The sequence below is a fragment of the Theropithecus gelada genome, chromosome 11, assembly GCF_003255815.1.
Source record: "Theropithecus gelada isolate Dixy chromosome 11, Tgel_1.0, whole genome shotgun sequence".
Lineage (NCBI taxonomy): Eukaryota > Metazoa > Chordata > Mammalia > Primates > Cercopithecidae > Theropithecus > Theropithecus gelada.
Window position 1 is genome coordinate 103,906,941 of NC_037679.1, and position 27,685 is coordinate 103,934,625.

The following is a 27,685-nucleotide window of genomic DNA, read 5'->3' on the forward strand; positions in this document are numbered from 1 at the left end:
GGTGTGGTGGCGGGCACCTGTAATCCCAGCTACACGGAAGGCTAAGGTAGAAGAATCACTTGAACCTGGGAGGCAGTGGTTGCAGTGAGCTGAGATCGCGCACTACAGCCTGGGCAACGGTGCAAGACTCTGTCTCCAAAAAAAAAACAAAAGGCACATTTTAAAAGAAGGAATTTCTACTCTTAATTCTTGATTGCTTTCTTCATTTTCTCATAGGATGCTTAAGGGTATAACCTGGATAGTCACAGAAAAACAGTTTCAATCAAAACATTATTATTATTATTTTTGAGATGGAGTCTCTGTCGCCCAGGCTGGAGTGCAGTGGTGCGATCTCGGCTCACTGCAAGTTCGCCTCCTGGGTTTTATGCTATTCTCCTGCCGCAGCCTCCTGAGTAGCTGGGACTACAGGTGTGCACCAACACATCTGGCTAATTTTTTGTATTTTTAGTAGAGATGGGGTTTCACCGTGTTAGCCAGGATGGTCTCGATCTCCTGACCTAGTGATCCGCCCGCCTCGGCCTCCCAAAGTGCTGGGATTACAGGCGTGAGCCACTGTGCCTGGCCCAAAACATTATTTTAATCTGACAAAATTTAGCCTCCTCTAAAACAAAAATACGAAATCCATAGAATTGATCTGTGGCACAATCTAACCAGACGTACAACTAGAAAAGCACCTTTCAAATACAATCTTTTCCACAGTGATACTCCTGAGTCAGCATTAATCTTTCATTAACCAGTCTCATTTCTTTTGGCTAGAATAAGCAGGGACTCTGAATACATGTTAAACGTATTAATAATGGTTTAGGTTACAGTTTGTGTCCCAGGCATAGAATATATTAAGGTTATGAGGAGATTTTATCAAGATTTTCAAAACTTACACCAACTGCAGAAGTCACAGTTGTGATAATCTCTGGACTAAGTGTTCTTCTCAATTGAGCATCAAGATCCTCTAGAGGTTGCTGGGACTGAATGAAAACAATCAGAGTAAATACACTTCCTTGGCACCTTCAGAGTCACGATATAGAGCCAATTTAGATAGGACACACTGTTTTATGCTTCAGATTGGCACAACATAACATGTGTCTTTACAGAACATATAAAACTATACTCAAATTTAGTCTACTGCTTTGATTATTTTGCTGGTTTCTCAAGATTGTATGTCAGACTCTCAAGGCTTAGAGTAGTTCATGTTTTTGCAGTTTAAGAGAAGTCTTATTACATTCTATGTTTGATGTTACTCAAAATGGTAGAAAGAGTTGTTTATTTGGGCGATCTTTAAAATATATTGTGAAAAATGTACAAAGATCTACTGGTAGAGTCACTGTATCTCATATTCCCTCTTTTCTTTCTCAGTTTTATACATCTTTCTGGGAAGTTGTCCCTATGAATAAAAGATGGCATTAACATATTCTGTCACTATCACAGGATATTATTCTCTTCTTCAGGTCTTACATGCATACTTCTTCCCTACAGATGGTGGCAAGGAGATCTGGGTATTCCATCCTGTTAACCATTCCGTCCACCCCAAGCACACAGCTTCCTTCTACCCTTCCACAGTCTAATCCTCCATCCGTCTTGGCTTCTATCAATCTATTCTTGCACAGCCTTCACTGATGCCTTTCCCTGTATCTAGGACCCCTCCACATGTCTCACTTGCTATTTCTCATCACACTTTATGCTCCCTTAGAAATCTGAATACATGTTTTCAAATGAGAAAATAAGTTTAAAACTAAACTCCTGATTTACGGACTTTCACAATGCACTTTCCCCCAAATCTGGTGGCTGATGGAGTGCTTTCTCTGTTGGAGTTTTTACTTTATTGTGGCAAGTTCCTTAAATACTGTTCCCCTGTAGATTGGGACCAAAGAAATAGGGATAAATTCCAACTCAGCCTCTCAAGTAAGCAGTTTATCACGTTTTTCTTATTTCTTATATATGATTCAAAAATAAGTTCCTAATTTAGTTTAAAAGTTTACTGGTTTGTCTCATGTCAGAAGCTTTTTCCTGGTCACAACAGATTCACAATTAGTACTTTTCTTATGGAAATTCAACTAAATGTGTTGGTGGTAGGCTGGGGTGAGAAAGGGAAATAATAAATATTACACGTAATTCTGTCCACCACTGCACTCAGTGAGCAGAACTGACTGTGAGATGGGAATCTCAGGTTCATGTGGCTGGTCTCAGTTCCTCCATGAGTAATCTCATGTTAGCACCTCAGTGAGCTGGGTGGCTTTTATTTTAAAAGATACAGCACACACAGTTTTCATGAAATATCACTCCTATACCTACCTATATGTAAGCTAATTACTTCATTAGGTGGCTAGTGAAAGAAATGATAAACATTCAAGAAAAAACTGGTTGCTCTGGACTCACAGAAAAAGTTTATCAGTTGCCACTGTGCTGCTTCTTTCTAAGGCACTCTCAAAGTTAATTTTGATTTTATATGCAATTTCGCTATTCTACAGAAGTATGAATGACAAAGGGAGCTATATAGGTCTGGCAAAATGTTGGCTTTGCTGTTTTCTTCCTTCATAAGATACAAAAAAATATTAGTATCAAGTGTTTTCAGATAACCGGAAACATGACAAACAGAAGAGCTATGAAGCTTCTTACTTTAAGTAGGACCTGGGTCATTGGTTATAACGTTTTAAAAGAAAGGTGTTACTAAATCAAAGCCAAATAGACAAAAGCCAAGACCACAGTGGATAACTTCAGCAAGCTTTGTCAAAGAAAGTAGGGCGCAGGAAGAAACTGGTCAAGTCCTGAGGCACCTGGGTTAGAGAAGGTCCTGGAAAAGGTGGCAGCTGCTCGCTGGGTAGAGCACCTGCTGGAAGTTCAGTACCCACTGGCAGCACCTACAGACAACAAAGGGAAATTCAAGTCCATGAGACATTAAATATAAAGACTGCATACTGAAGAGCAAATCAACTAATTTGAATGCACAAATATAAGAATAAAATGTATCTAGTTAAGACATGTTTATCACCAAGGTTACACTCTGGTATCTGTCTTAAAAAAAGGTGTGATGACCAGTGATATTCTTATAGGGGTTACTACAATATACCTATAAAATGAATTGTAAAATACAGTAAAAAGTCGTTCCCTCGGGAGAACAGAACAAAGGCTGTATGTACATAAGTGGCAGTATCCAGATATTCTTGAGCTACTTATTTGGTACAGTATGTATCAGGCTTTTGCCATGTAAAATAAGATTTTCCGAGAAAAGAAAACAGTAGCTGGTTAAGAAATAACCAACAGGCAGGCCTGATAACAAAAGGTATCAGAAATCTAATAGTATTATGAAGAATTTCTATTTTATCTGAGTGAAGATTCTGCATTATCCTACTATAAAAAGAACCTCACATCAATGGCAATGCAGAAAGAGGCTGAAGCATACAATACAGTAGATATAACACAGCCTTGTTATTTGGAGAAGGTGGCAGAACAAGAGGAAATCCACCACAGCATAATTAGATAATAAATTCCAGTTACTTCAGTCCTAGGATTAGATTATTTCTTCCTCCTCTGTATTTCCTTACTAACTTCCAATTTTTTATAACCCCCAGATTGTTCAACTATGGAATCTACAACGAAGTAAAAAATTTGCTTCATTCTCACTGAAACAAAGATTATGAACTGCTGTTATTTGCATACATTTTGCTGACAGATACATTTAGCTCCCTTTTGGGATACAGACTTCTTCACTTTGTACCAATTCAGATGAAATACTTGTATTTTACCCGATAATTATACACGCATGGAAAACTGTGCAGCATAATTAACCCCCAAATCCTGCCACACTTGAAAAAAAATCTTATATTCATTGTAGATATACCCTCAAACTGCTGTCAATTTGTTTAATAAATACTATAAGCCAGGTAACTTTATAACTATGTTTCTAACTTGCAAGGCTGAATTGAAAAATGTACTTAATAGGGAGACAAAAAACTGATCATATTTATCTAATTATTTTATCCCAATAATTTTACCGGAGGCTTAGTTAAAGGTGGTTTTGAGGGAGCAGTTCCAGGTTTCACTCCTGATGTAGCAGTGCTGACTGGGGTAGAAACTTGCCCAGGTGTGACCACTGGTGTAACTGGCAAAGCAACCGTTCCTAGTGGCAAATTAGTCGGTGGTAAGCAAGTACTTGTGGTAGAAGTCAGGAGTTTGTTTGGTGCAACAGCAGTAGTTGGGATGCCTGGTGTGACAGTGCTCTCTACGACTAGTGAGGTCTCCAGTGACACAGGGGCATGCTGAGCTCCAGATGAGCTGTGTTCACTGAAGAGAGACCGCAGCTTTTCTTCTAGAGTCTTTATGTCATCGATCCCAGGAGCTTTGGGTTGTGTATCAGAATCTATTTCAGGACAATGAGTATGGGGCTGGTTGGGAAGCAAAGCTGGTTGAGGCTGACTATGAATTAGTGTCTGCTGTACAGCAGGCACATTGGCAACAGGCTGTACCAAGGGTGGGATACTAGGTACTTGGGGTAATAAAGGTGTAGAAGTAGGTCCTGCTGCTTGGGGAAGAATAGGAGTAGAAGCTATCACTGATGGAATGACCAAAGGATGCAGCCCACCAGGCTGAGAAATAGAACTAGACACTCCCGCTCCAGGAGAGGAAGAGGAAGATGGCGCAGAGAGGGACAAAGCCAATCCAGTTGTAACACTGTGAGATGTCTTATCTAGTGAGTGTGCACTAACTACAACGGTCTCAGCTACAGTAGGAGCAGAAGTACTGCTGCTAAGCTGAATGGACAGCTGTGAAACTGTGCTTGGCAGTGAAGTGGTGGCGGAAACTGATGTTAATGCGACTCCCACAGTAGTGCTGCCTGCTGCCTGCGGAGACACGACGGCTGGAGGCTTAGGACCTGGGGTCACAGTGCTGCCCCCTGCGGAAGCTGAAGTTGCTGAAACTGTTACTGAAGGATACAGTGCTGTACTAGAAACAATGTTCTCCGATGTGGATGTGGGGACTTGAAGTGATGGGGAAGTAGTAGATATTGAGACAACTGCAGGTATTGTGGTACTTGAAACTACACTGGAAAGTACTGGTGATTCAGACACAGGTGGTATGTGGAGACCACCTGCAGTTGCCACACCCGTGCTGGTGGCAACTCCAGCAATCCCCTCTTCAGTGGGCACCGTAACCTCAGACTGAATTACTGATGTGGACATGTCATTAGGAGGGCTGCTTAGTGCAGGGACTGGTACTGTGGCTGCTGCTGTGGTTGGGACTCCAGCAATGCTACTTAAGAAAGGAGGTACTACTGGAAATGTTGGTGCTGTATGACTAAAGTTTGGAGGTGCTGTATTGGGTCCTTCTGTCATTTGGGCATGTCTAAGTTCAGAAAAGGCCTGTTGTAGACTAAGGGATGATGCAGAGTGAGACAAGTTCATTCCAGGGCTCTGAGATGTAGAGGCAGCAACTGGAAAGGAATACAAAAAATAAGAATCAGCCCATTTTAAAAGGATGGATTCAAAAGATTGTCCACTAGCCTAAGTCAGCTCCTATAAATATGTTTTTGATAAAAAAATAAGGAGTAATCTTAAAACACAGACAATAGTACTAAGTGCAGAAATAAACACATACTACAATATCTATTATACAGGCTATATCTAGGTATGGCCGTGCTTCTTGGCTTTTTCTGTAATCCTCTCTATTCTACATCTATTTCCCTCTCTCATATGTTTATCTGTTGGTTATAACTTCAGTTTTCTATTCTTTTTTATTATCTGTGTCATCATAAATTACTGCTTTATGATTAAGCTTTCAACATAGCAGAGGCACTGTAGAATTTACATAACAATGTGGCAGAATCAATCCCTTACCTGTATCTGTTATTTCACTGGTGAAAAGTTTTGATTCTCGTAATCGACTTTCTGGCACAGGACTCACTATAAACCGTCTTCCAGCAGAATGAACAACTTGAGTTAAAGAACTGGTAGGAATGCCTGGTCAAAAACCAACAAACGCATGCAACTTATTATTGTAAGTATTGTTAGACTTCATTATTGGCACACACAATTGCTTTTTTTTTTTTTTTTTTTGACACACAGTCTCACTCTGTCACCCAGGCTGGAGTGCAGTGGCGCGATCTCAGCTCACTGCAACCTCTGCCTCCTGGGTTCAAGTGATTCTCAGGCCTCAGCCTCCCGAGTAGCTGGGACTACAGATGCCCGCCACCATTTCCAGCTAATGGCTTCTTAAGTCAAAGGTAAAAACAAGGAAAGAAAATAAATTCACCTATTTGCTGTGGCATGGAAGACACAGGAATTGGTTGTTTGAACTCTCCTTCCAATTTCTACAACAAACAAAAGTGATTAAATACATTCTCAAACGCAATCTCAATGACTAGGCAAAGCAAACTGCCACGTGCGAAGAGAACATAAAAGTTTGTTGTTGGTCATAGGTGTCAGGTGATATCACTGGACATTTTGCATAGCAAATTTAGAACTATGAAAATATTTTAAATCAACAAAGTTTCACTATGGGAGTGGTGAACCTACCTGAGAACCTGAAAAGCCATAGTCATCCTTTCCCTGTAGACTCTCCAATCCCTGGTCACCCTCTGGTTCCACACTGACATCCTCACTGAGCATTTCATCAGCTTTTTCAATAATTTCTCGTACTTGATCCACAAATGACTCTCTCTCTATTGCTAGAATAAAGTCATTGTTCACCTGTAAAAGAAATGTGATGTCAGTCTAATTAGCATCATTTCTTAAACTTTATGTCATTCAACTATCAGTTTTATGACTTCTGTCCTATCTGCATACTTACCTATATTTTTATTTATTTTGTACTCAAGTTAGCTCTTCTCTTTGTAAGAACTTCAATATCTAGTTAGACATAGCCTAGACAAAAACATCACTAAATCACAGGTTGGGTGTGCTAGTTTTACTCACACTGAAGTAAATGCATAACTTTAAATAAACATGGATTACAAAATATGGCATATTTGCCTAGAGCAATGGCTATTAAGATCAAGTACTAAGGAAAAACTTAGAACTCCAAATGCAGACATACCATAATTGTTGCTATCTCCTCAGGGTTGTCACCATCTAGGTCAAATTTGAATGTAACCATTTTCCTATTATGAGTCTCTAATTGACATTCTACCACTCGGTCTCCTTTATTTGAAACCTAAAAAGAAAAAAGGTACATCATCTCCAAAGACCACATTCAGCTTTATTACTGAATTTCAGAAAAGCAATGCAGATTGGCACTTGACTTTATGTCTAAGGAAGCATAGTGTTATCACTGTTCCTTGGAGCAATAGTACTTTGTCTCTTAAACTGGTAGCAAGAAAAATCTGAGAAGACATTAGCCTTTGAGCTACTTACTAAAACTCTCTATTCTTTTTCTAAATGGTAAGTAGTGCTTTATCACAGAAATATGGATGTAAGAATATCATCTGGCTAATTTTAAGATCCTATACATTCATCAATTCATCTCAGCCTTAAGAAATATTTAAATGATATTAACTGGCGGCCCTATCATAGCTTTATGAACCACATTTTCATTTTTCTAAAAATGTGATATTTAAGTCAAAGAGACTGTAGGCATTAAATGAGAAGAGTACTATATAAATTATCTGGCTGGGTCCCTGTAATCCCAGTGGTTGAGGAAGCCAAGGCGGGTGAGTCACTTGAGGTCAGGAGTTCGAAACTAGCCTGACCAATACAGTGAAACCCTGTCTCTACTAAAAATACAAAAACTAGCCATGCGTGGTGGCATCTGTCTGTAATCCCAGCTACTTGGGAGACTGAGGCAGAAAAATCGCCTGAACCCGGGAGGCAGAGGTTGCAGTGAGCCGAGATCGCGCCACTACACTCTAGCCTGGGTGACAGAGCAAGACTCCGTCTAAAAACAAAAAAAAAAGCAATCATCTATCACACATAGATAGTTATCTTTATTTCATGAAGTGAGTGGTTTGGATGTGATGACTTCTAAAATCTTTTTCAGTGTCACATTCCTTTAACGACATGAAACCCACAAATCAGTAATACGTACATTTAAAATTCTTAATTTTGGGCGTGAAGTTTTCTCATGTCGAGAACGACTCCTTACAGATTTTCGGTAATGCCGTTTTGTAGTTCTTCCTTCATGTCTTCCACTGGAAGATGGGACGTTCTCATTGCCATCACTCATACCTGAAGCAACATCTGAATGTGCACTTTGAAATTTAAAAAGAAAATAAAAGTGCAGTTTATAATATGAGATTTAAAGGTCTGACAGTTTGGTGTTTCATATCATCTTACCTACCAGTCGAGGAAGGAGAATTCTAGTTTTACATACCTGTCTATAGAGGAAGCCAAAGTGGCCGGCTGGGTAGGCTGTGGCTGTGCTACTGAAACTGGCTCTGGAGGAGCAACCTGAGAGACTCCTTGAGTACTCTGTGAATCGAAAAGATAATTCAAATCTCGGTAGTAATATATTTATCAATCCCTATCCCCAATAATCTACTTATTTTTTTCCTTATCCCTCCCCACTAAGTCCTAGAAGCACTAAATTTACTAGTAAATTCTCAATATTTAGCGTCTAGAGATAATGGACTTAAAATTCCAAAGGAAGTTTCTAAAGCTAGTCTCTGGTATAGACTGCATGGTATGAGGTCAGCCAACATATCTGCTAGGCAGTGTGAACCTACAACTCGCCATGCAGCCAGCATCTTACCAGAAGTGTGCAATAGGGCAGGCAGAGCAAAGTACAAAGATGAATTCAGATCTTTCTCCTAGCAGGGCAAAAATGATTGCTGAGAGAGCACAGGAGGATAAGATACTCTTATGACTGCCAATGGAAAAAGTTTGTGAAAGGACAAGAATAATGGCTAAAGTGCTAGCTAGAGAAGTGAAGTGCTAATAGGGTTAATCCTCTCCAAGGCACACTCACTTCCCAACAGAACAGCCAGTGGAAACAAGGACCCCACATTGGCATTTCATTCTGCTGTAAGAAAAAGTCATGCAGAAGTTAGTTTGACATAGTCTCCAAATTAGTTCTAAACCAGGGGAGCCTGTTTCTTTCTCCTTTATCATTTTTATCCAATTATGTATGTTTTATATATAAACATGCAGTAATTCTCTTTACCTCCAAAACTGCTTGCTGGGAGGATGTAGTGGGGGCTTGTGCTAAACTCACTCCTGGCTGGGACACTTGAACCTGTCCTCCTACACCACCCATAGGAACTAAAAGATTTGATTCCACGTAAGGCTGCACCACCGTGGGAAAGTACCCAGGTGTAGCCAGTACTTCTGTCGGCATGGGAGGGGATAGGACTGTAGAATGGATGCAAACAGAAGCCACGTTGGAAGAGGGAGCAATATTTGAATCTCCTGGGTACTGTGGTGGCAGTCGAGGTGGGAAACCCTGTGACAGAAATGAGGAAGGTGAGTTAGAGCAGGTTGGGGGTCATTAAATTAGCAAAACAGCAAGACATGCAAAAAAAAATAAATAAATAAAAGCACACAGCAAAGAAGAACAGTAGCCAATCTCTTTCTAATAATCTAAAGGGCATATAAAGACCACATTCTTGAAATGAAGTAGTAGACTGGTTCCAACAGAAGAGACAGGACTCTACAATAATACTTTTATTGTTGGTTGTCTTCACCTAGAGATGATTTAAGTAGGAGGAACACAATTTCTTCCTAGCCAATCTTAAATGGAAGAATGCAAAAATTCTTCCACATAACAGTCATATCATGAAATGCTAATTTTCCCAATGTAAACCCTGAAGCTCTCTGTTGATACCATGTTGGCTATTCTATTTATTCTACCCATGTATGTAAGAGTTGTCAGGTATACTATTAACCACATCTAGCATTCGATCAGCTTACACTGAATACTGAGAGAACCATTTTTCTCTGAAGAGGTGTCTTGAGAAAAATGGATCAGGAATCACTGAACATCATTACCCAATTCTTTCTCAGAATTTTACTATTTTGCTTCTCTAGTTGACATGTTATTGCTAGTTATTCTGACACTCAACTATTAGATTTCCATTGTTCTTGCTGATCTATTAGGATCAAACTCTATGGTGCCCTCTTTTGCTAGCTAACACAATACCTGGTACAGAACATCTCCAGAGGAAAGCGGAACCTCAGCAGCTTGTCCAAGGTTAGCTGGTACTCCCATGGACTGAACTGCTGGTTGTAGGAGCTGTGGGTGAACCTGACTTGGCAGCTGAGTCACAGGCTGCAGAAGGGTTGGAAGCTGACTAGGAACCACAGTTGATACCCCCGGGATCGCAGCTGTTGTAGCAGATGAAGCCAACGTGAGCAGAGGCTGAGTAATGCCAGCTGCCATCGTGATGGGAAGGGATGAGAAACCTGTCTGAGCCATAGACACATGAGGAGCTGATATGGGAATTTGAGAGACAGGGTACTGAGGGAGCAAGGAAGTAGGGAGCGGCTGTCCCACTGGAAGGAAATGAGCACCAGAGTGGACTGGAACAGCCGAGGGTTGTGTCGCAACTGGGATCTGAGGTTCGCCTTGGATAGTTGGTACTGGCTGGGAAACTGGAAGCTGGGAAGGTAAAGAAAAACAAAACAGACAGGCTTTTTTTTTTAAAAAAAAAAAAAAAAAAAAGCAACGCTGCCAAAAGCAAGATTTACGTATTAGCCAAAAAGAAGGAAAACACGAAACAAAACAAAACAAAAAAACACGAAACCAACAAAACCCTGCATACATTAGTGTTAAGTTAACATGCCACATAAGAATATGGAAAGGAGAGCAGGAGAGAAAGTCTAAATAGACTATGACTGTTCTATACCTTTTGTCATAGAAATACTTGCTAATGCTTCAGCATTTGGCAATAAAAGAGGACCCTTCCATAGACAAGGGGTTTGCTTTTTTTTTTTTTAAAGAGCTTTATTGAAATATATTTTATATACCATAATGCTATCACTAAAGTTATGACTGCTATTACAGTAGTTAGTGAAATTCAAATGAATTCCTTCCCAGTGGAATTAAGATTTCATTCATATTATTTCTAAAACTCTTAAGTCTAACATGACTCAATAAAAATTGGTATAATTCACATATTTCACTCATTCTAGGATGCAATCATCCCTCTCCACTACCTGATCATTTTAACATGTGAGAAATTGGGATCTATCTTATAACTGATGATGTGGTACATAAAATATAGTACATTTATAGTTGATAACATCTCAGATGTGATGAAATATTAGGGTAACAATACACTGTGCACATACATGCACAACAGTACTCAAAAATAAAGTTGAAAAAAGGTCATTTAGAAGAGCATACCTTCTACAGGGTACTTTTCAAGTGATTAGGAGGACTACTTAAGAAAAAAAAATTCCACATAGTAAACAGTGCAGAAATCCACATGAAAATAAAGCACAGTTGGAAACCTAGAATATCAGACACAGCTGACACAATTCTAGGGAACGTCATAGGTTCAGTTACCGAAGCACCTTTATTTAACCCATTATTTCTAGTACCTGTTAAATCGATTTTGGACTGGTAAGACTAAAAGTGAAACTTTGGATTGTCAATGTTGTCAGTGATGTACCCACTTACATCAAACAATGCATATGCACAAATGAGGTGATTTTCACTTCATTTTTGCAATGAGATTAACCTACTTCAAGGGTCTATCCACATGAAAAGACAAGTTACATGGAGACCCCTTTTAGCATCCTTTCAGAAATTAAGAGTTTACCTGATTTAAAAAAAAAAGTTTACCTGTTTTCCAGCTGATACTTGAGGCAAGACTTGTGGAGCTTGAGGCTGACTCGCTGGCTGTGCAGTAGTGGCCTCACTGGAGGTTGACGTCTGTGAAAGTGAATACTGCACTGTCTGTTGAGGAGGAGCTGTCTGCTGTATTCCCTGCTGCTAAGAATAAAATACCATGATTCAGTTTTATTTCAAATCAGTAACAGCATGTTTCTAAGGAAGCATGTTTACCTAAAGCCTTCAGTGTCTGTAAATAATGATTTTAGTAATCAAGACATGCACACACCCAAATTCATCAATTTCCATTGTATATTTGTTTTCCCTCTGATGTTCTTTGTGATGGTGCCACCAGGAACAATTAACCAATCTTTTAATACTCGAGTTACCATTGGCTCTTCACACAGTATCTCCCTCACCCCAACAACAGGTCTTTACAAAGACATTTAGATAACATATCCAGACAGTTCCTTTCCCCATCCCATCCCTGCCATTCCCTTTTTCCCTATCTCTTGGCATCAGCTCTCACTTTGGCACCTATATCAGATAAATCTAGTAGCTTCCTTTAATCTTTTCTCCTTACCCTATTTTATCAACTGTATAATTAATATGCTTGAAGAATAGTTTTGATTATAGCTACAAAATAGTGAGGAAAGCACTGGATTTGGAATAACAGACATTTTCAAATTTTAGCTTTAATATTTACTAGCTGTTAATGCCTTAGATTGCTTATTTTATTATAAAAATGAAGTTTCTCTTTTTGAAACAAGGACATTATCATTTAACTCAAAGTGGGGCAAAGGGAATGACACCTGGGAATCTACTATGTACTAGGCACTCAGGTATAATTTAATGCATGGCACATAATTATACACCTAATTTAATGCACAGCACATAACTATACTCGAGTACTAAATTTTGTAATAAATCAAGCAAACAAAACCAAACAAAACAGGACTATGACCCCTAGAGTACTGCCCCTTCTGCCTAACAAATAAAAACTTGAGGCAGGGCGCGGTAACTCATGCCTGTAATTCCAGCACTTTGGGAGGCCGAGGCGGGCAGATCACCTGAGGTCTGGTGTTCGAGACCAGCCTGGCCAACATGGAGAAAACCCCATCTCTACTAAAATTGCAAAAAATTAGCTGGGCCTGGTGGCACATGCCTATAATCCCAGCCACTCAGGAGGCTAAGGCAGGAGAATCGCTTGAACCAGGGAGGCGGCGGTTGCAGTGAGCCGAGATTGTGCCATTGCACTCCAGCCTGGGCAACAACAGTGAAACTGTCTCAAAAAAAAAAAAAAAAAAAAAGAAAGAAAATTTGAAATTTATGGCTGACTTTCAAGATCCTCTAATACCTAATTTAAATTTTTCCTTAATACACATATACTTGTAATAAAAATTTTAACTAGTATATCATATTATAAAGTTAATGAAAATACCCCTAATCCTGTTCTCAAGAGGAAACCACTATTAGTGGTTTGGTGCATAACCTTCATGGATTTTTTTCTATGCGTAAGTGGCCATTTTCACATAGTTTTTGTTAAAATAAATAAAAACATGTCTTTCCTATACATACTGTTCTATAGCATACTACTTTCATTTAATTTCTAAATGGGATCTCCTAATGATAAACACTTTGGTTGTTTCATTTTTGCTACTTAAAATAATGCTGCAACCAACAGCCTTTTACGTATATGCTGGTATATCCATACAACTAATTGGTTACTGCTGGCATAAAGATAAGCTATTTATTTGTACATTTATTATGTATCTTGCCACTGTGATAAGCATCTTAGATTTTGTTAGGTGATAATCTCTACAAATAATATTTTTGCTCTTATATTTCTATCAATTAAAATCACCAAAAGAATGTTAAAATATAATGGCAACAGCAGTCATATTTGGCTTATTCCTATTTAAGTATTTCTGATAATGTATTTTTTTTTTTTTTTTTTGAGATGGAGTCTCGCCCCGTCGCCAGGGCTGGAGTGCAGTGGTGCGATCTTGGCTCACTGCAAGCTCTACCTCCCAGGTTCATGCCATTCTCCTGCCTCAGCCTCCTGAGTAGCTGGGACTACAGGCGCCTACTACCATGCCCGGCTAATTTTTTTTTATTTTTAGTAGAGATGGGGTTTCACCATGTTAGCCAGGATGGTTTCGATCTCCTGACCTCGTGATCCGCCCACCTCGGCCTCCCAAATTTCTGGGATTACAGGCGTGAGCTACCGCACCCGGCCTCTGATAATGTATTCTTATTTTAACTATTAAAAAAGCAGAAATGGCTGCTGAATTATATGAAATTTATTTTCTGCAAACTAAGATCCACCACATGTAGCCAATTCTAAAGGTGCTCTGAATATAAGACACATTTGTTAATTCCCACCTGAGAAAAAGGAACTAAAAAACCAGAAAACCTTTTTTATTTCCCAACTTGAATATATTTAAACTTTAAGGAATGTGAATGAGATATCTATAATTATCTAACTTATTAATTTATACACCTAAATAAGATTGCATACTAAATACATTAATTCAGAAATATTGCTCCCTCTCCCCCAAACTCTTCATAGGTAAAGACACCAGCATCTTTACCTTCACTGAAGCTAAATTATGAACGCTCCTGCAGTTTTCTGGCATAACGTAACACATTCCCTCTAAGCTGTGTCTTCAGGTAAAATGTGCAGCGAAAAGCACCTATTTACATAACATTAAAATAACGAGTTTTTTTTTTTTTGCATTTATCTTATAGGTTTTTATTCATGTAACCCTTATACAGATATCTTACAGAGATCTTTAAACCAGTTGTTTAAAATCACATACAGTCCTCAGAAGAGTGAAGTCATATTGCTGAGAACAAGGACTAAATTTATGTTTATGGCTTAAAAACAATTCTGTCTGATGTTCTCAATAAACATTTCTAACTACATGAGCTAAAGTCTTTGCAGGCACATTTGTTCTCACCTGTTTCATTTGATTTCATTAACCTTTTTGGGTTTGTTGTTGTTCAAAGTAAAGGACAGTGAAAACCCTGTAATATGAGAGTACGATAAAGGTTTGATACATGGTGATTCCCCTCTTTTCTAAAGGATAAATTTGAGGAAGAATCTCCATGTTATCTTTGGGCATATGGTAATCACATACTCCCAGCCCCCAATACATCCTCCTGAATTCAAAATTATGCTCATATCAAAATTTAGACCCTACCATCTCTTTCCTGAACTTACACTTTCACATATCTATGCTCTAGTTCAACCAAACCAAAGGTACTTTTGTTTTTGTCCCCTATTTTTCTATCTTTGGGCCTTTCACCTTGCTCACAGTATAATTTTTGTATCTTCTGGCCTGGAATATTCTTTATTTCTACATCTGAGTCTAACTTATAATCAAAGTCCATTTCAAATGCCTCCTTTTTCCTAAAGTCTTCCTGATATTCCCTTTCCTGCTTGGGAGAGATGTTAATTTCTTCCCTTTTTTTTGGACATAATTGGGTAGTAGTCAAATTAGTACACACAAAGTAGTGAGCTGTGGAATTAGATTATTTGGATTTAAATTCTGTTTTTACCTCTTATAAGCTGTAAGTTTGGGTACACTACTCACCTTCTCCAGATCTCAGCTTTCCCATCAGTAAAATGGAAATAATTATAGCATCTATACTTACAGGGTTCTTAAAAAGATTAAATGAGAATGTAGGTACAATGTGCAAAGCACTTTAATATTAGCTATTATCCTTATTTGTTTTGTAGAAATGTACCTATATATTTACTATATTATTTAGACTCTTTCAAAGTAGTCGTATCTGGTCCATCTCTGCAGACCTTCAGTATCTGAACTCAATTAGGAAAAAAAGCTGAAAGGACTGTAAAAATGATCAGTTTTATGGACAAGCTATTTCTTTGCTTAAGATAACTGAGAGGTATCTGTGACAGTAACCCTTGTATTAACATCTTAAAGAGATCTCTAGACCAGTTATTTACAATGGCTAATGGTTAATGTTGTATCTTAGAGCATTTGGGGAGAAGTGGCACCTCTGGATATGCCAGAAGTACATGTCGATCTGCTGTGCACAGTCCCACTGACTAATAATCAGCACTTCAGCCAGGCAGGGGTGGTCTAGCTTAACAGTTAAGCATCATGCTCTGCCCAAGCTTGCCTCATGAAACCAGTTCAAACAGACTTTAGTAGGGTAGGTAGTTCACAATCGGTGGTTTGTTTTTTTTGTTTTTGTTTTTGTTTTTTTTTGAGATGGGTCATGCTCTGTTGCCCAGGCTGGAGTGCAGTGGCACTATCATAGTTCACTGTAGCCTGGGCTCAAGTGATCCTCCTGCCTCAGCCTTCCAAGTAGCTGGCATTGTGTCTGACAAAGTTCACAACTTTGTGGTCATAAAGTTTTTCAGCAGGAGGCAGCTATTTTTGGTACCTTGTTAAGATCTAGCATATCACTATATGAGACCCTATAAAAACACACAAAAAAGCAATTCCTCATTTACTATGTTCAAGAAACCCATGAAATAAAGTAAATTTTAACAGAAGTACATTTCTTTCCTCACTAAAATAAAACAAGAGATACTGTTCTCTAAGGTGAGATTGGGACCTGAAAGTATGTAAAACAAAAATCATATCTAAAAATAGACTATCCATACAGTACAAAAAGTTTTCAACCTTTCTTTTCTTAAATGTGGAACTCCAATAATTAAAACAAATAAAGACAGCTTCTAAGGTACATTTGCAGAATCATTAAGTCCCTGTAGAACTTTATTTAAAATGGAAGAAACGAAACTATTCTAGGAATCTTAAATTCTGGGTTATAATTTGTAGCTAGCTCCTTTATTATCCAGGTGACCTTGGAGAAGTTAATTATTCTAGACTGAATATACTTCTTATATATATCAAGGGCTCAATTTTATGATTCTACAACACATGCTATAAAAGCACCTAAAACAAAAACATCACTGAAACAAATAATTAATTTTTGTCTCTGCTGTAGAGATAGCATTTAGCCATATTTTTTCTCCAGGAGAGGGAGCTACCTAATTCTTTTAACTTGACATTTATGGTACTGCTCTCTTCTATTCTCACACTCTTTCTTACCATGAAACTCAATGAATTATTTCATTATCTTCTTCATTTGGTAGTAAGTATACATGTATATCCCCAAAGACAAGACATATAACAAATTCCTTTGGAAAAGAAAGAACAGAGCACATACAATTTGCTCAGTTCACTGGTGTTGGTCTACATCCAAAGATAAGCAAGTTAGGAGATTAGTACTCTGCACTTCTGTTCTCAACCAGCTTTATGTGACTTGTAATTTGCATTCTAATTAGGAACTGTTAACAGAATAAAACAGATTTTGTTAAGGTTGGCAAAAATATGTTTACTTGAATTTAACCAGTCTTGAAAGAAAGGACAGGTACAAAACAAAGCATGTAAATCCCAGCCCTTCAGTTCTACAGAGGTACTGATCACAGAGTGAATGCATGTATAACCAAACTAATCAATTATTTTTGTAGAAAGTGCCTTTAAGTGATTTTCATCTTGTACAAGCAACTCCTGATCTTAAACCAGTATCGAATGACTACATGACCAAATGTTGGACTGAAAGAGGGCCATTTGTAATTAAGAATTGAAAACTTTGTTTCAAAACTAAAAACGAATAGAACCAGAAGCCAGTTTAGAGTTTGGTGATTAGAAAACCCACATGGAGAACTATCATTAGGAAGTTTGCATTACACACATAGTGGCTATGAATTTTATGTCGAATAGCTAATAAGTATTCAATTATGCCAAAAATGCATTATTCCCTTGCAAATAATTACTATTAACTAGTATCAGTGACTATAAATCTTTAATTTTAGAATTACCAGTTTTATTGTTGGATGTATCTGGATTACACTAATCTCTTGAATTCCTTGAACTTTCTGGAACAATCCCCCCAAAGCAGAAGTTAAAATTATTTTGGCCAGGTGCGGTGGCTCCCAGCACTTTGAGAGGCCAAAGCAGGTGGATCACTTGAGGTCAGGAGTTTAAGACCAGCCTGGCCAACATGGTGAAACCCATCTCTGCTAAATTAGCTGGGCATAAGTAGAACATAATACAAAAATTAGCTGGGCATAGTGGCATGCACCTGTAGTCCCAGCTACTAGGGCGGCTGAGGCATGAGAATCGCTTGAACCTGGGAAGTGGAAGTTGCAGTAAGCCAAGATTGCACCACTGCACTCCAGCCTGGGCAACAGAGCAAGGCTGTCTCAAAATAAATAAATAAATAAATAAATAAATAAATATTGGCCTGGCACAGTGGCTCAAGCCTGTAATCCCAGCACTTTGGGAGGCCGAGATGGGCGGATCACGAGGTCAGGAGATCGAGACCCCGTCTCTACTAAAAAATACAAAAAACTAGCCGGGCGAGGTGGCGGGTGCCTGTGGTCCCAGCTACTCGGGAGGCTGAGGCAGGAGAATGGCGTGAACCCGGGAGGCGGAGCTTGCAGTGAGCTGAGATCCGGCCACTGCACTCCAGCCTGGGCGACAGAGCGAGACTCCATCTCAAAAAAAAAAATAAATTAAATAAATAAATAAATAAATATTTTAAAAAAAGTTCCTGAAGTAATTGTTCTTAGGCTTTTATTAGATACTTCTTAGTGTAAAATCTGACATATCATTCTAAGATTAGAAATAATTAAAAAGAAATGCAGGATTAGTAGAGGCAAGCACAATGAAGGTAATGACAAATCACTGCTGCAAGCAGTGGGAAAAAAAAAGAAAAGGAATGACATATTCTTTGTACCGTAAATTATGTGTAGAATCCAGGCTGGGTGAGGTGGCACATGCCTGTAATCCCAGCACTTTGGAAAGCCGAGGCAGGTGGATCACCTGAGGTCAGGAGTGTGAGACCAGCCTGGCTAGCATGGTGAAACCCCATCTCTACTAAAAAATACAAAAATTAGCTGAGCGTGGTGGCAGGCACCTGTAGTCCCAGCTATGTGAGAAGCTGAGGTGGGAGGATTGCTTGAACCTGGGAGGCAGTGGTTGCAGTGAGCCAAGATTGCACCACTGCACTCCAGCCTGGGTGACAGAGTGAGACTCTGTCTCCAAAAAAAAAAAAAAAGGGGGTAGAATCCTCTTTTAAAAAAAGACAATTATATCAGTAATAATGTATGTCTACTAAATTGTTCAAAAGCACATTAAAGAAAAAAAAAGAGATTTTTTCTGAAACACATTTTCTGTTTCAGTGAAACACAGAAAATGTGTTTCAGAAAAAACGTCTTTTCTTTGTTATTGAACACAAGACATGGTATGCCTCTTAATTTTCCTTAGCAGGCCATTTATATCACGAATCACAAATGTTAAAATAGTGTTCTGGCCACTGCTAATCCATAAAATGTTGCAATGCATTGTTCTCACCTGCTGAGGATGTTGTATGGGTTGGGAAGATGAAACCCCTGTTAAGCTACTTGAGGATGGCTGACCCTGGCTCTGCCCCTGTGCCTGAAGGAAAGAAGTGAACACAACAAATTAGAGAAGGCTTAAAGTAAGTGTATAGAGGTCAGGCTTTTGCAATGAATATTTAATCTCCTCAGAGTTTGCTTGATCAAAATGAAACATTAACCTGATCATGTATGGGAGAGGCCTCGGGGTCATCTTTTGTAAGAAAAATTTAGAGAAGGATCATATCACACAACATGTTCTAATCCCAACCCATGCAAAACCCACTGATAGTGAAAACCTAAGCTGTCAATGCTGCTCAGGCTGTAATTTTAGCTGGCTAGAATAGTCAGATTCATAATAAAATTTGTTATTAGAAATACAATAATCAGGAACAAAGTGTTAATACTATCAATCTGAAATTTAGCTGAAAAATTAAAGAAAGGTATTTGGTAATGCTAATTTGGTAATACTTCTTATAGTGCCACAATGACTTTTATCAAAAGTATCAAAAAATCTGTTATCATCATCAACTGCTAAGTACCTAGGATGATCATTGCTATCCAGCAGCAACAGTGCCACCCCCAGGGGGGCACTGGGCAATATGTGGAGATACTTCTGGTTGTCACAAGTGAGGGAGATGGCTGCTACTAGTATTTAGGAGGTATAAACCAAGGATGTTGCTAAATATCCTACAATACATAGAACAGTCCACCACAACAAAGAATTATCCAACCTCAGATGTCAACAGCGTTGAGTCTGAGAAACCCCAACTAGAGCGTTCTGATTATTGAGAAGTCCAAATTAAAACAAATGAGAAAGTGAGAAATGAATGCAGGACTATATATAGGTACGTTAAAGAAATGAAAAGGCTACCACTTTTGTCATTCCATTTCAGTTTAGAAGGGGTTCCTTAAAGCTTACATGGATATAATATCACATTCCACTGCAGCTTAACTATTGTAAGCATTGATTCCTTCTGTAGTATGTCTATACATTAACCACCTGGTATTTTTTACTTTGGAAAGTCTAATTACTGGCAATACATTAATATTTATAATAGGGGCTGCAACTTGAATACTGATGTGCCCATGTATAGTTTTCAAGCTTCTGGATCTTTTTGTGTCTTAGTACAACTCTAAATAATTGATAATTTGTGTAATTTTGGGAGTTGTTTATGCTCCTGATGAGGGAAGAACATAGGAAGAACAACACATAGTACTTTTTAAAAGAGTAGAATATGTATGATATCCAAATGTCTTCAATATATCACTGCATAGTCTTCTACGTGGATTTTACAAGATGTACACATTTGATAAAATATACCAAATGAATATATGAAACAGTAAACACTGACTGTACTTTTGAATTCTATTACGTTCATTACATTGTCTTTATATGCTAAGTGTGTATATGCTCATACACATAAATAACTAAAATCAAATTTGTTGAAGAAAATACAAGGCCTGAGATGTCTACTGTTCCTTAGCTTGCAACATATCACAAATTCTTATAACAAAAAAAAGCCCACCACCCACTAGATTGTTAGTTGCTAGAAATTAGAATCAGTCCTTAATTTTATGAATTAGCATTTTATTTGGACATATAATAATACACAGCAACTTGCTTGACTGATGCCATTTTAAAAAGGCATTTTCATTTAAGGCAAATTCCTAAACTGTTTCCTTTTCTATCTTTTTTTGTTCCCGTAAGATATATTTTGTCTTTTTAGATCCTTCTACACTAATGAAAATTCTGTGTATTATTACTACTACTCCAAAAAAAGCATTCCCTATTTTCCTCTTTTTTATATTTTACAGAAAAAAAAATTTACCCTATTTTTAAAAAACTTGTTTGGAGGAAGAAAGTAATATTTAAGATTTGTATTCCTAAATAATGCTGGGTCAACCATACAATATATACACTTGCATTTTCACTACTGGTTGAAAATAATGTGCATAGGGATAGAAGTCATTGATTTTGATGAATGACTAAAATTCTAGTTTTTGTGTTCTTTTTTCCACCGGTTTTCACATATAATAGGTAAATCAGGTAGCTTCTCTCATATTTTGTTTTTACATACATATATGTAGTTCACAACCCTCCAAAGATGGGGAAACTCTACTGATAAAATTAAACAATATTTCTCAAAAATCCATGATTCAGGGAAATGAGGAATAGAAAATTTAAATGTTGTGGTGCAAAGTAGGGTAGTTTAAAATAATTGTGGAAGTTTTCCTATAACCTGTGGATGAAGTGCAGATCCTCCTGAAGAAAATGAGGCAGTTAAGACCTGCTGAGATGTGGTTCCTTGGGGGAAACAGAAGAAAAGTGGGGATTCTTGTAACACTGTCTGAGGCAGATGGATAAAGGGTAATGAGACGTCAGAGCCAAAAGATGCAGCTGCTCCCCCTGTAGGGGGAGGTGACTGAAAATCACTGGGGTCTGAAGAAGTGATTTGTGAGGAATCACTGGAATATTCTGGGCTTCCTATTGGCCAGTTCTGTCCGATAGGCTCTACCACAGAAACGGTCAATTCTGGGGCATGGTAATTATGCTTTTCTTCAGTCACAGGCTGCAGGTAGCCATGTAATCCAACTGATTGAGGAGGCAGTTCTTCTTGATTCAAGTCCACTGCAACCTGCCGATTTCGGTAAACACGCTGAGGTAAAATTCCACCTCCTTCTCCTGAAGAGGAGCTTGGTGTGTGAACATGAAATTCAAATACACAGTTGCTTCTGCTCTCATTGTTATGAGTTAACACAGCGGGTGCAGAATGAGGAACAAAGACAGGGTGAAATTTCAAACGTGTAGCATCTGTACTGATAGGTGCAGAAATACTAGAGAGGGGAGATCCTGGACTCAATCCAGAATCTAATCTTAGATTCTGAAGGTGTCCTACCAGGAAAGCCTGTCCAGATGGAAATTCAAAGACAGAACTTGAAGTAGGGCCCCCTTGTACTGGCTTCTGTTCAGGTATCTGTTTCATAGGACTTGACAGTACTGATGAGTTGTATGGAATGCCCTCATACTGTTCTGCCACCCGGGCCTGGTAATGTACCCCAGCTAGATACACTGCTTCCTGAGGAATAAAATAGTGAGCTTCTTCTGGAAGTACTAGTCCAGGTCTATAATCACTGTAAACTTGAGATGGTTCACACATAGGATGGACCTGTATCTCACATGACTCTCCAGTTACTCTACTGGCTGTAGTACCCAGCATAACTACAGCCTCTGGTGTCCAGTGAGTTGGGCTGCCCCCAGGCGGAAGAAGACTCTGGCCGACAGTCCTCAGCAGGGGTGGGAGGTGGTGAGTTTGGGCTTCCAGGAAGGAGGTGCTCTTACGCCGCTGGGAAATGGCTACTTTCGGTGGGCAGGTGGGAGGTGGTGAGAAAGAAACTGGACGTTCATGAATAGTTGGGAAAAATATCTGTGATTCTGGGTATGTTGGGGTCCCCCCACACGGATGCGCCATGGACTGAGGCTGTATCAACATGAATAAGACAAGTAATTCATACATTCATATGTGAAATTACATCAGACATGCACAACTGGGTAGTTTTGTGTAACCCTATGAAATGGTTACACCAAATTTATAATTAATAAATAAATAACAATGCTTCTGGAAATTATGTGCACAGTAAAAACCCATTAAATACATCCAGGGCCAATGAAATCAATCTGTGGGCTCTTTGCTTTAGATAAGAGCTGCTTTTCCATAACTTTTCTCTCAAAGGAAATGAAGAATTAAGCTTTGTAAGTAATTATTTCGTTTTTACCCACACTTAAAGTTTACTCTTAAGCATTAATGTAAATTATATCAACAGAAAAAGAGTTAAAGAATAAGAACTAAAACAAGGCATAAAAGCCCGACTAGTTCTATACTGTAAGAAGTGTGCTTTAATTTAATTTAACTTAATTTAATTTAAAGTGAACTAACTTGCCCTATATACTTATTATACTGTGATATGTTAGAGGCCTTCAGTGTTATTTTCTTATCAATTAATAGTATGCCTTCTAACTAGAAATCAGAAGAGATTTTTGGTAGATAGTAAAAGATATATAATTTGACTAGTGACAGTTATGTCTTTCTCCTATCTATCCCAAACTAGATGATTAATAGTTTTACTATATTTTTACTACACGAAACATGTTACAGAGTTAAATCACAAAATGTCCACTTTTCTGATCCTAAATAAGAGTTGCATAACCATGAAATTTCTTTTTTCTTTTTTTGAGATAGAGTCTTGCTCTGTCGCCCAGGCTGGAGTGCAGTGACACAATCTTGGCTCATTGCAACCTCCGCCTCCTGGGTTCAAGGGATTCTCCTGCCTCAGCCTCCCAAATAGCTGGGACTACACACATGTGCCACCACGTCCAGCTAATTTTTGTATTTTTAGTAGAGACGTGCTTTGCCATGTTGGCCAGGCTGGTCTCAAACTCCTGACCTCAGGTGATCTGCTCACTTCGGCCTCCCAAAGTGCTAGGATTAGAGGCATGAGCCACCAAGCCTGGCTGTAACCATGAATTTTCTGATTCTGACATCCTGGTATTCAAATCAACTGACAAGGGTAATATAAATGACAGCCAATTTTATTTGATAGCACTTTTTATTCAAGAAGCAGTTCTAGATTTAAGACTAAATTTAGAAACATAGCTTGCCAAATGCAAACAATATACACTATAATAAATCACTATCGGCTGGGAGCGATGGCTCACGCCTATAATCCCAGCACTGTGGGAGGCTGAAGGGGGTGGATCACAAGGTCAGGAGATCGAGACCATCCTGGCCAAACATGGTGAAACCCATCTCTACTAAAATGCAAAAATTAGCTGGGTGTGGGGGCATGCGCCTGTAGTCCGAGCTACTCAGGAGGCTGAGGCAGGAGAATCACTCGAACCCGGGAGGCAGAGGTTGCCGTGAGTCGAGATCATGCCACTGCACTGCAGCCTGGCAACAGAGCAAGATTCCACCTCCAATAAATAAATAAATAAGCAAATAATTTACTATCACAGACTCCCCCTTTTAAAATAATTCAGTTTCATTCTTCCATAGGAAAGATCCTTATCGAGCTGGCAAAGTAGATCAACTGTTCACAATAGCTAAAAGAGGATTTCTATTTTCAATAAGAATGCTCATTTTATTGTTATTTACTCATGGTATGTCTCAAAGCCATAATATTGTACAGTTCTTCATTCTCCTAAGTAAAAATCAGAAAATTCTAGGGTTGCTAGTCAGAAAGTTAACTATACTCTTTATTTGGAAAAGCAGCAGTAAGAACCCCCATGCTTAAAATAATTTTAAGAAATATATCTTTTATAAACATTAATGCAGCCAAAGAAAGTCACACAAAGAGCTACAGTCCCACCTTAGGCTGAAAGCTAAGGGAAAATACTCCCATGGGGGAACATTATGTGCCCTTCGGTTTGCTGACACATCATCTTACATAAATGATTAAATTAAAATAAATGTTCACTCCAAGGTTAGCCTTTGCTGACTAAGGTTATTAAAAAAAAAAAAAGGACTCATCCAGTTTCATTAGTGTCTCCTTAGAATAAAGTGAGGAGAAAAAATGTTTGGGTAATGTTTGATAAAATTTGCTTCTGATTAAGGCAATAACTTTAAAATTAAGTAATACTTTTAAAACTAGAATATGAAAATGAAAGAATTTTATGTTGATAGGAAATAGGAAGATATAATAAAAGGTAAATTTTATTGGACACATGCTGGTATGTGCCAAGGACATTATAAGTATTCTCTCTCATTACCTCCTTGCTTTTTATTCCCCCTTAGAGCCTCATTACAAAAAAAGTTTCCTATAGGAATAACTGGTATCCCAGAAGCATAATATAACTGAGTTTAGTCCTGTTCTTTATTCAATTTTAATTAAAATTCTTGTTGCCTGGATGTATTCATTGGTAATAATTGTTCATTTGTCAGAAGTTTACAGTTACATACAGTACTGACAAAGAGGGAAGGCAGGCTGGAGCGTCGGTGCTTGCGCTGAGAGGCAGAGTGCATAGGCAGGACACTCTCCAATGCTTTAGAAAGCTTTTCGGCAAAAGTTTCCTCAGGGGCAGTCCGAAGGAGGGAAGGAGAAAGAGGTGCAGACAGCACTGGTGGTGGGGTGGAAGGAGCACTGGGAGAGATGCGGGACAGAGAGGGAACAGCAGAAAGATGGGGAACACAAACCGACATGCTACGGCCACGACGAGGCTAAACAGAAAACAAACACACACATGAAAACACAGTACTTTGAAAACAAAATAAACAAAAGTACAATGATAACAGGGCATAGTTGCATAAAGAAATGTTCCATCCTCTCCCAATTCCACAAAGTCAGTTTTTTTTTGAGGAGAGCTATAACTCAACATAGCACATCTGACAGATCACAACTATTCACAACTATTCTAGGTTGTCAGTCAAGTACAGGTTTTTTTAATGAATGATCATGATAATGATCAATTATCATGCTAAATATTCTGAAATAACACCAAGTGTTATGAGTGTATGAATTTAAGAATGACCAGCTGACTGAAGGGTGCAGACAGGGAAAGCAATGAATATTAGCTTGCAACTTTGGCAAACTTAAGATTCAACAAGAATGAATTCTATTAGTTTAAAGTACATTAAAAGATACAGAGAATTTTAAGATTGGATTATTTTGCGAGAGCTCTGGAAACCTCAGAAAAAGACTCTCATTTCTATTTTAGAAGACATGAGATGGAAAGTTGCTGGCTCACAGTATTTCTTATACTTGCCACTCTTTATTTGTAAAGGTAAAAAGTCATGATCTACTACTAGGAAAAAGTTTGGCTTTCTAGAAGAAATTCACAACTGGATATAGGAAATATTTTGTACTTTTACAAAGTAATTAATGGGAGAATATCTTCAATCTGGATCTCTGAAGAATAATTTAGGCTGGGCGTGGTGGCTCACACCTGTAAATCCTGGCACTTTGGGAGGCCGAGGCAGGTGGATCACTTGAGGTCAGGAGTTCGAGACCAGTCTAGCCAACACGGTGAAATTGGGTCTCTAATAAAAAAATACAAAAATTAGCTGGGCATGGTGACGGGTGCCTGTAATCTTAGCTATTGGGGAGGCTGAGGCAGGAGAATCGCTTGAGCCCAGGAGGTGGAAGTTGCAGTGAGCCAAGATCATGCCACTGTATTCCCACCTGGGAGACAGAATGAGACTCTGTCAAAAAAAAAAAAAAAAAAAAAAGAATAACTTAAAAAAATTTTCAGGCACAGGGTTTAATACAGTTATAAGGCAGTATGAGCAATACTATAAAGGTTGTCTTGAATAAGACTGTTATTTTCCTTTTAGATGTTGTGAACTATGAAAACTGTTTTCATTTCCAAAACTTGGCTGTGTAGAATGCTTTGGGTCAAATCTGTGGCCCACCAATAGTAAGGATTTAAAAATCATCATATGATTATTTAGTTCACTCCTGTTTTAATTTCTCTCCAGCCTTATTTCTTTTATTCTAATTTCTAAAATTTCACTTATAATTTGTCTATATTATTGTAAGCCACATTCCTGAAATGAGACAAGAATAGAATTAGACAAATTTTTAAATTCTCAATATTTAATAAGTCTTCATAATACCTCCATAGAATACTGTCATTAAAAAGCAAGAACGTCTGCTTTTAGAGCATCAACAAACATGGCTGTATTAGTGGCTCAAATACTTAGTATCTTCACGTCATTCTACTTGCTTTCTAAAACAGAGAACTAATGCTCCCCCATGATGAGTCCAGACAAGAGAAAATTTAAAAAAACAAGAGTTTTAGCAAAATCTAGTTATAATAATCCAGAAAAAAATCAATTAAAAGTAGAAACTGACAAGAAATGCTGACAAGTAATATTTGTCAGAACACAAAAATATATTTTCTGTGCAGCCTTTATAAAGTTCTTCTATCCTACCCTCACTTAATTACTTTAAAGAGAGAAAGTAGATTGTTAAAAAAAAATTAGTACATTAGTTGTTTTTTATTTGTGTTATTGTGGCCATTCATCTTGAGACCTAGCCAAAGCAGGATTAAATGGACTCTGAAACAAATGAACATCTTTTATTCCAAGCTGTAGGATAAAAAAATCAGAACAAGCAGAAGTATTTTCTTAACAAAGATTTTCATTTAAAGAAGGGCAAGAATTCCACAAAGTTTAGATTAAAAGCTTTCTGAGAAGGAGGGGGAAATCTGTCTGCTTAAAGATCTCACTAAACAAGTGTTATACGGTGACAAGTTACTTATTTTCTAGTACCTTTCAGAGGCAGATGACGTATTTTATTTTCCTCTGAGGTCAACAGAAGAAATGGGGTATTATCTGATGATCTACTTTAACATTCTCTATATGAGAAGCAAGAGTGCCTAATGTAAAACATAGGATAATTTTGTGTGTGTGTGTGTGTGTGTGTGTGTGTGTGTCTGTGTGTACAAGCATAAAATGTTTCAGGAAATAATTTCCATAAGTTGATTCTGAAATCAGTAATAAAACAGTTACCAACTAAAGGGAAAAAGCAAAAGAACATATACTAGGGAAAGAACTTGTGTCCAACACA

The 27,685-nt window shown here is 38.2% G+C and overlaps 1 protein-coding gene across 7 annotated transcripts in view; it reads right to left on the reverse strand.

The window, feature by feature from the left end:
* The window catches only part of WNK1 (WNK lysine deficient protein kinase 1), a 156,765-nt gene that overhangs the window by 20,159 nt on the left and 108,921 nt on the right, over positions 1–27,685 (reverse strand). The window contains exons 9-22 of one of the 7 annotated variants that reach the window (XM_025401983.1): positions 21,364–22,602; positions 19,098–19,181; positions 11,710–11,859; positions 10,063–10,521; positions 9,088–9,366; positions 8,299–8,396; positions 8,014–8,176; positions 7,027–7,143; positions 6,507–6,680; positions 6,244–6,301; positions 5,829–5,951; positions 3,990–5,425; positions 2,772–2,855; positions 879–965 (exon numbers count right to left, since the gene is read on the reverse strand). In XM_025401983.1, coding sequence (XP_025257768.1) covers positions 879–965; positions 2,772–2,855; positions 3,990–5,425; positions 5,829–5,951; positions 6,244–6,301; positions 6,507–6,680; positions 7,027–7,143; positions 8,014–8,176; positions 8,299–8,396; positions 9,088–9,366; positions 10,063–10,521; positions 11,710–11,859; positions 19,098–19,181; positions 21,364–22,602 — 4,551 coding nt within the window. Of the gene's footprint in view, positions 1–878; positions 966–2,771; positions 2,856–3,989; positions 5,426–5,828; positions 5,952–6,243; positions 6,302–6,506; positions 6,681–7,026; positions 7,144–8,013; positions 8,177–8,298; positions 8,397–9,087; positions 9,367–10,062; positions 10,522–11,709; positions 11,860–19,097; positions 19,182–21,363; positions 22,603–25,077; positions 25,336–27,685 lie in introns of all 7 variants that reach the window. The other 6 variants (XM_025401986.1, XM_025401984.1, XM_025401985.1 and 3 more) reach the window with 6 other exon arrangements.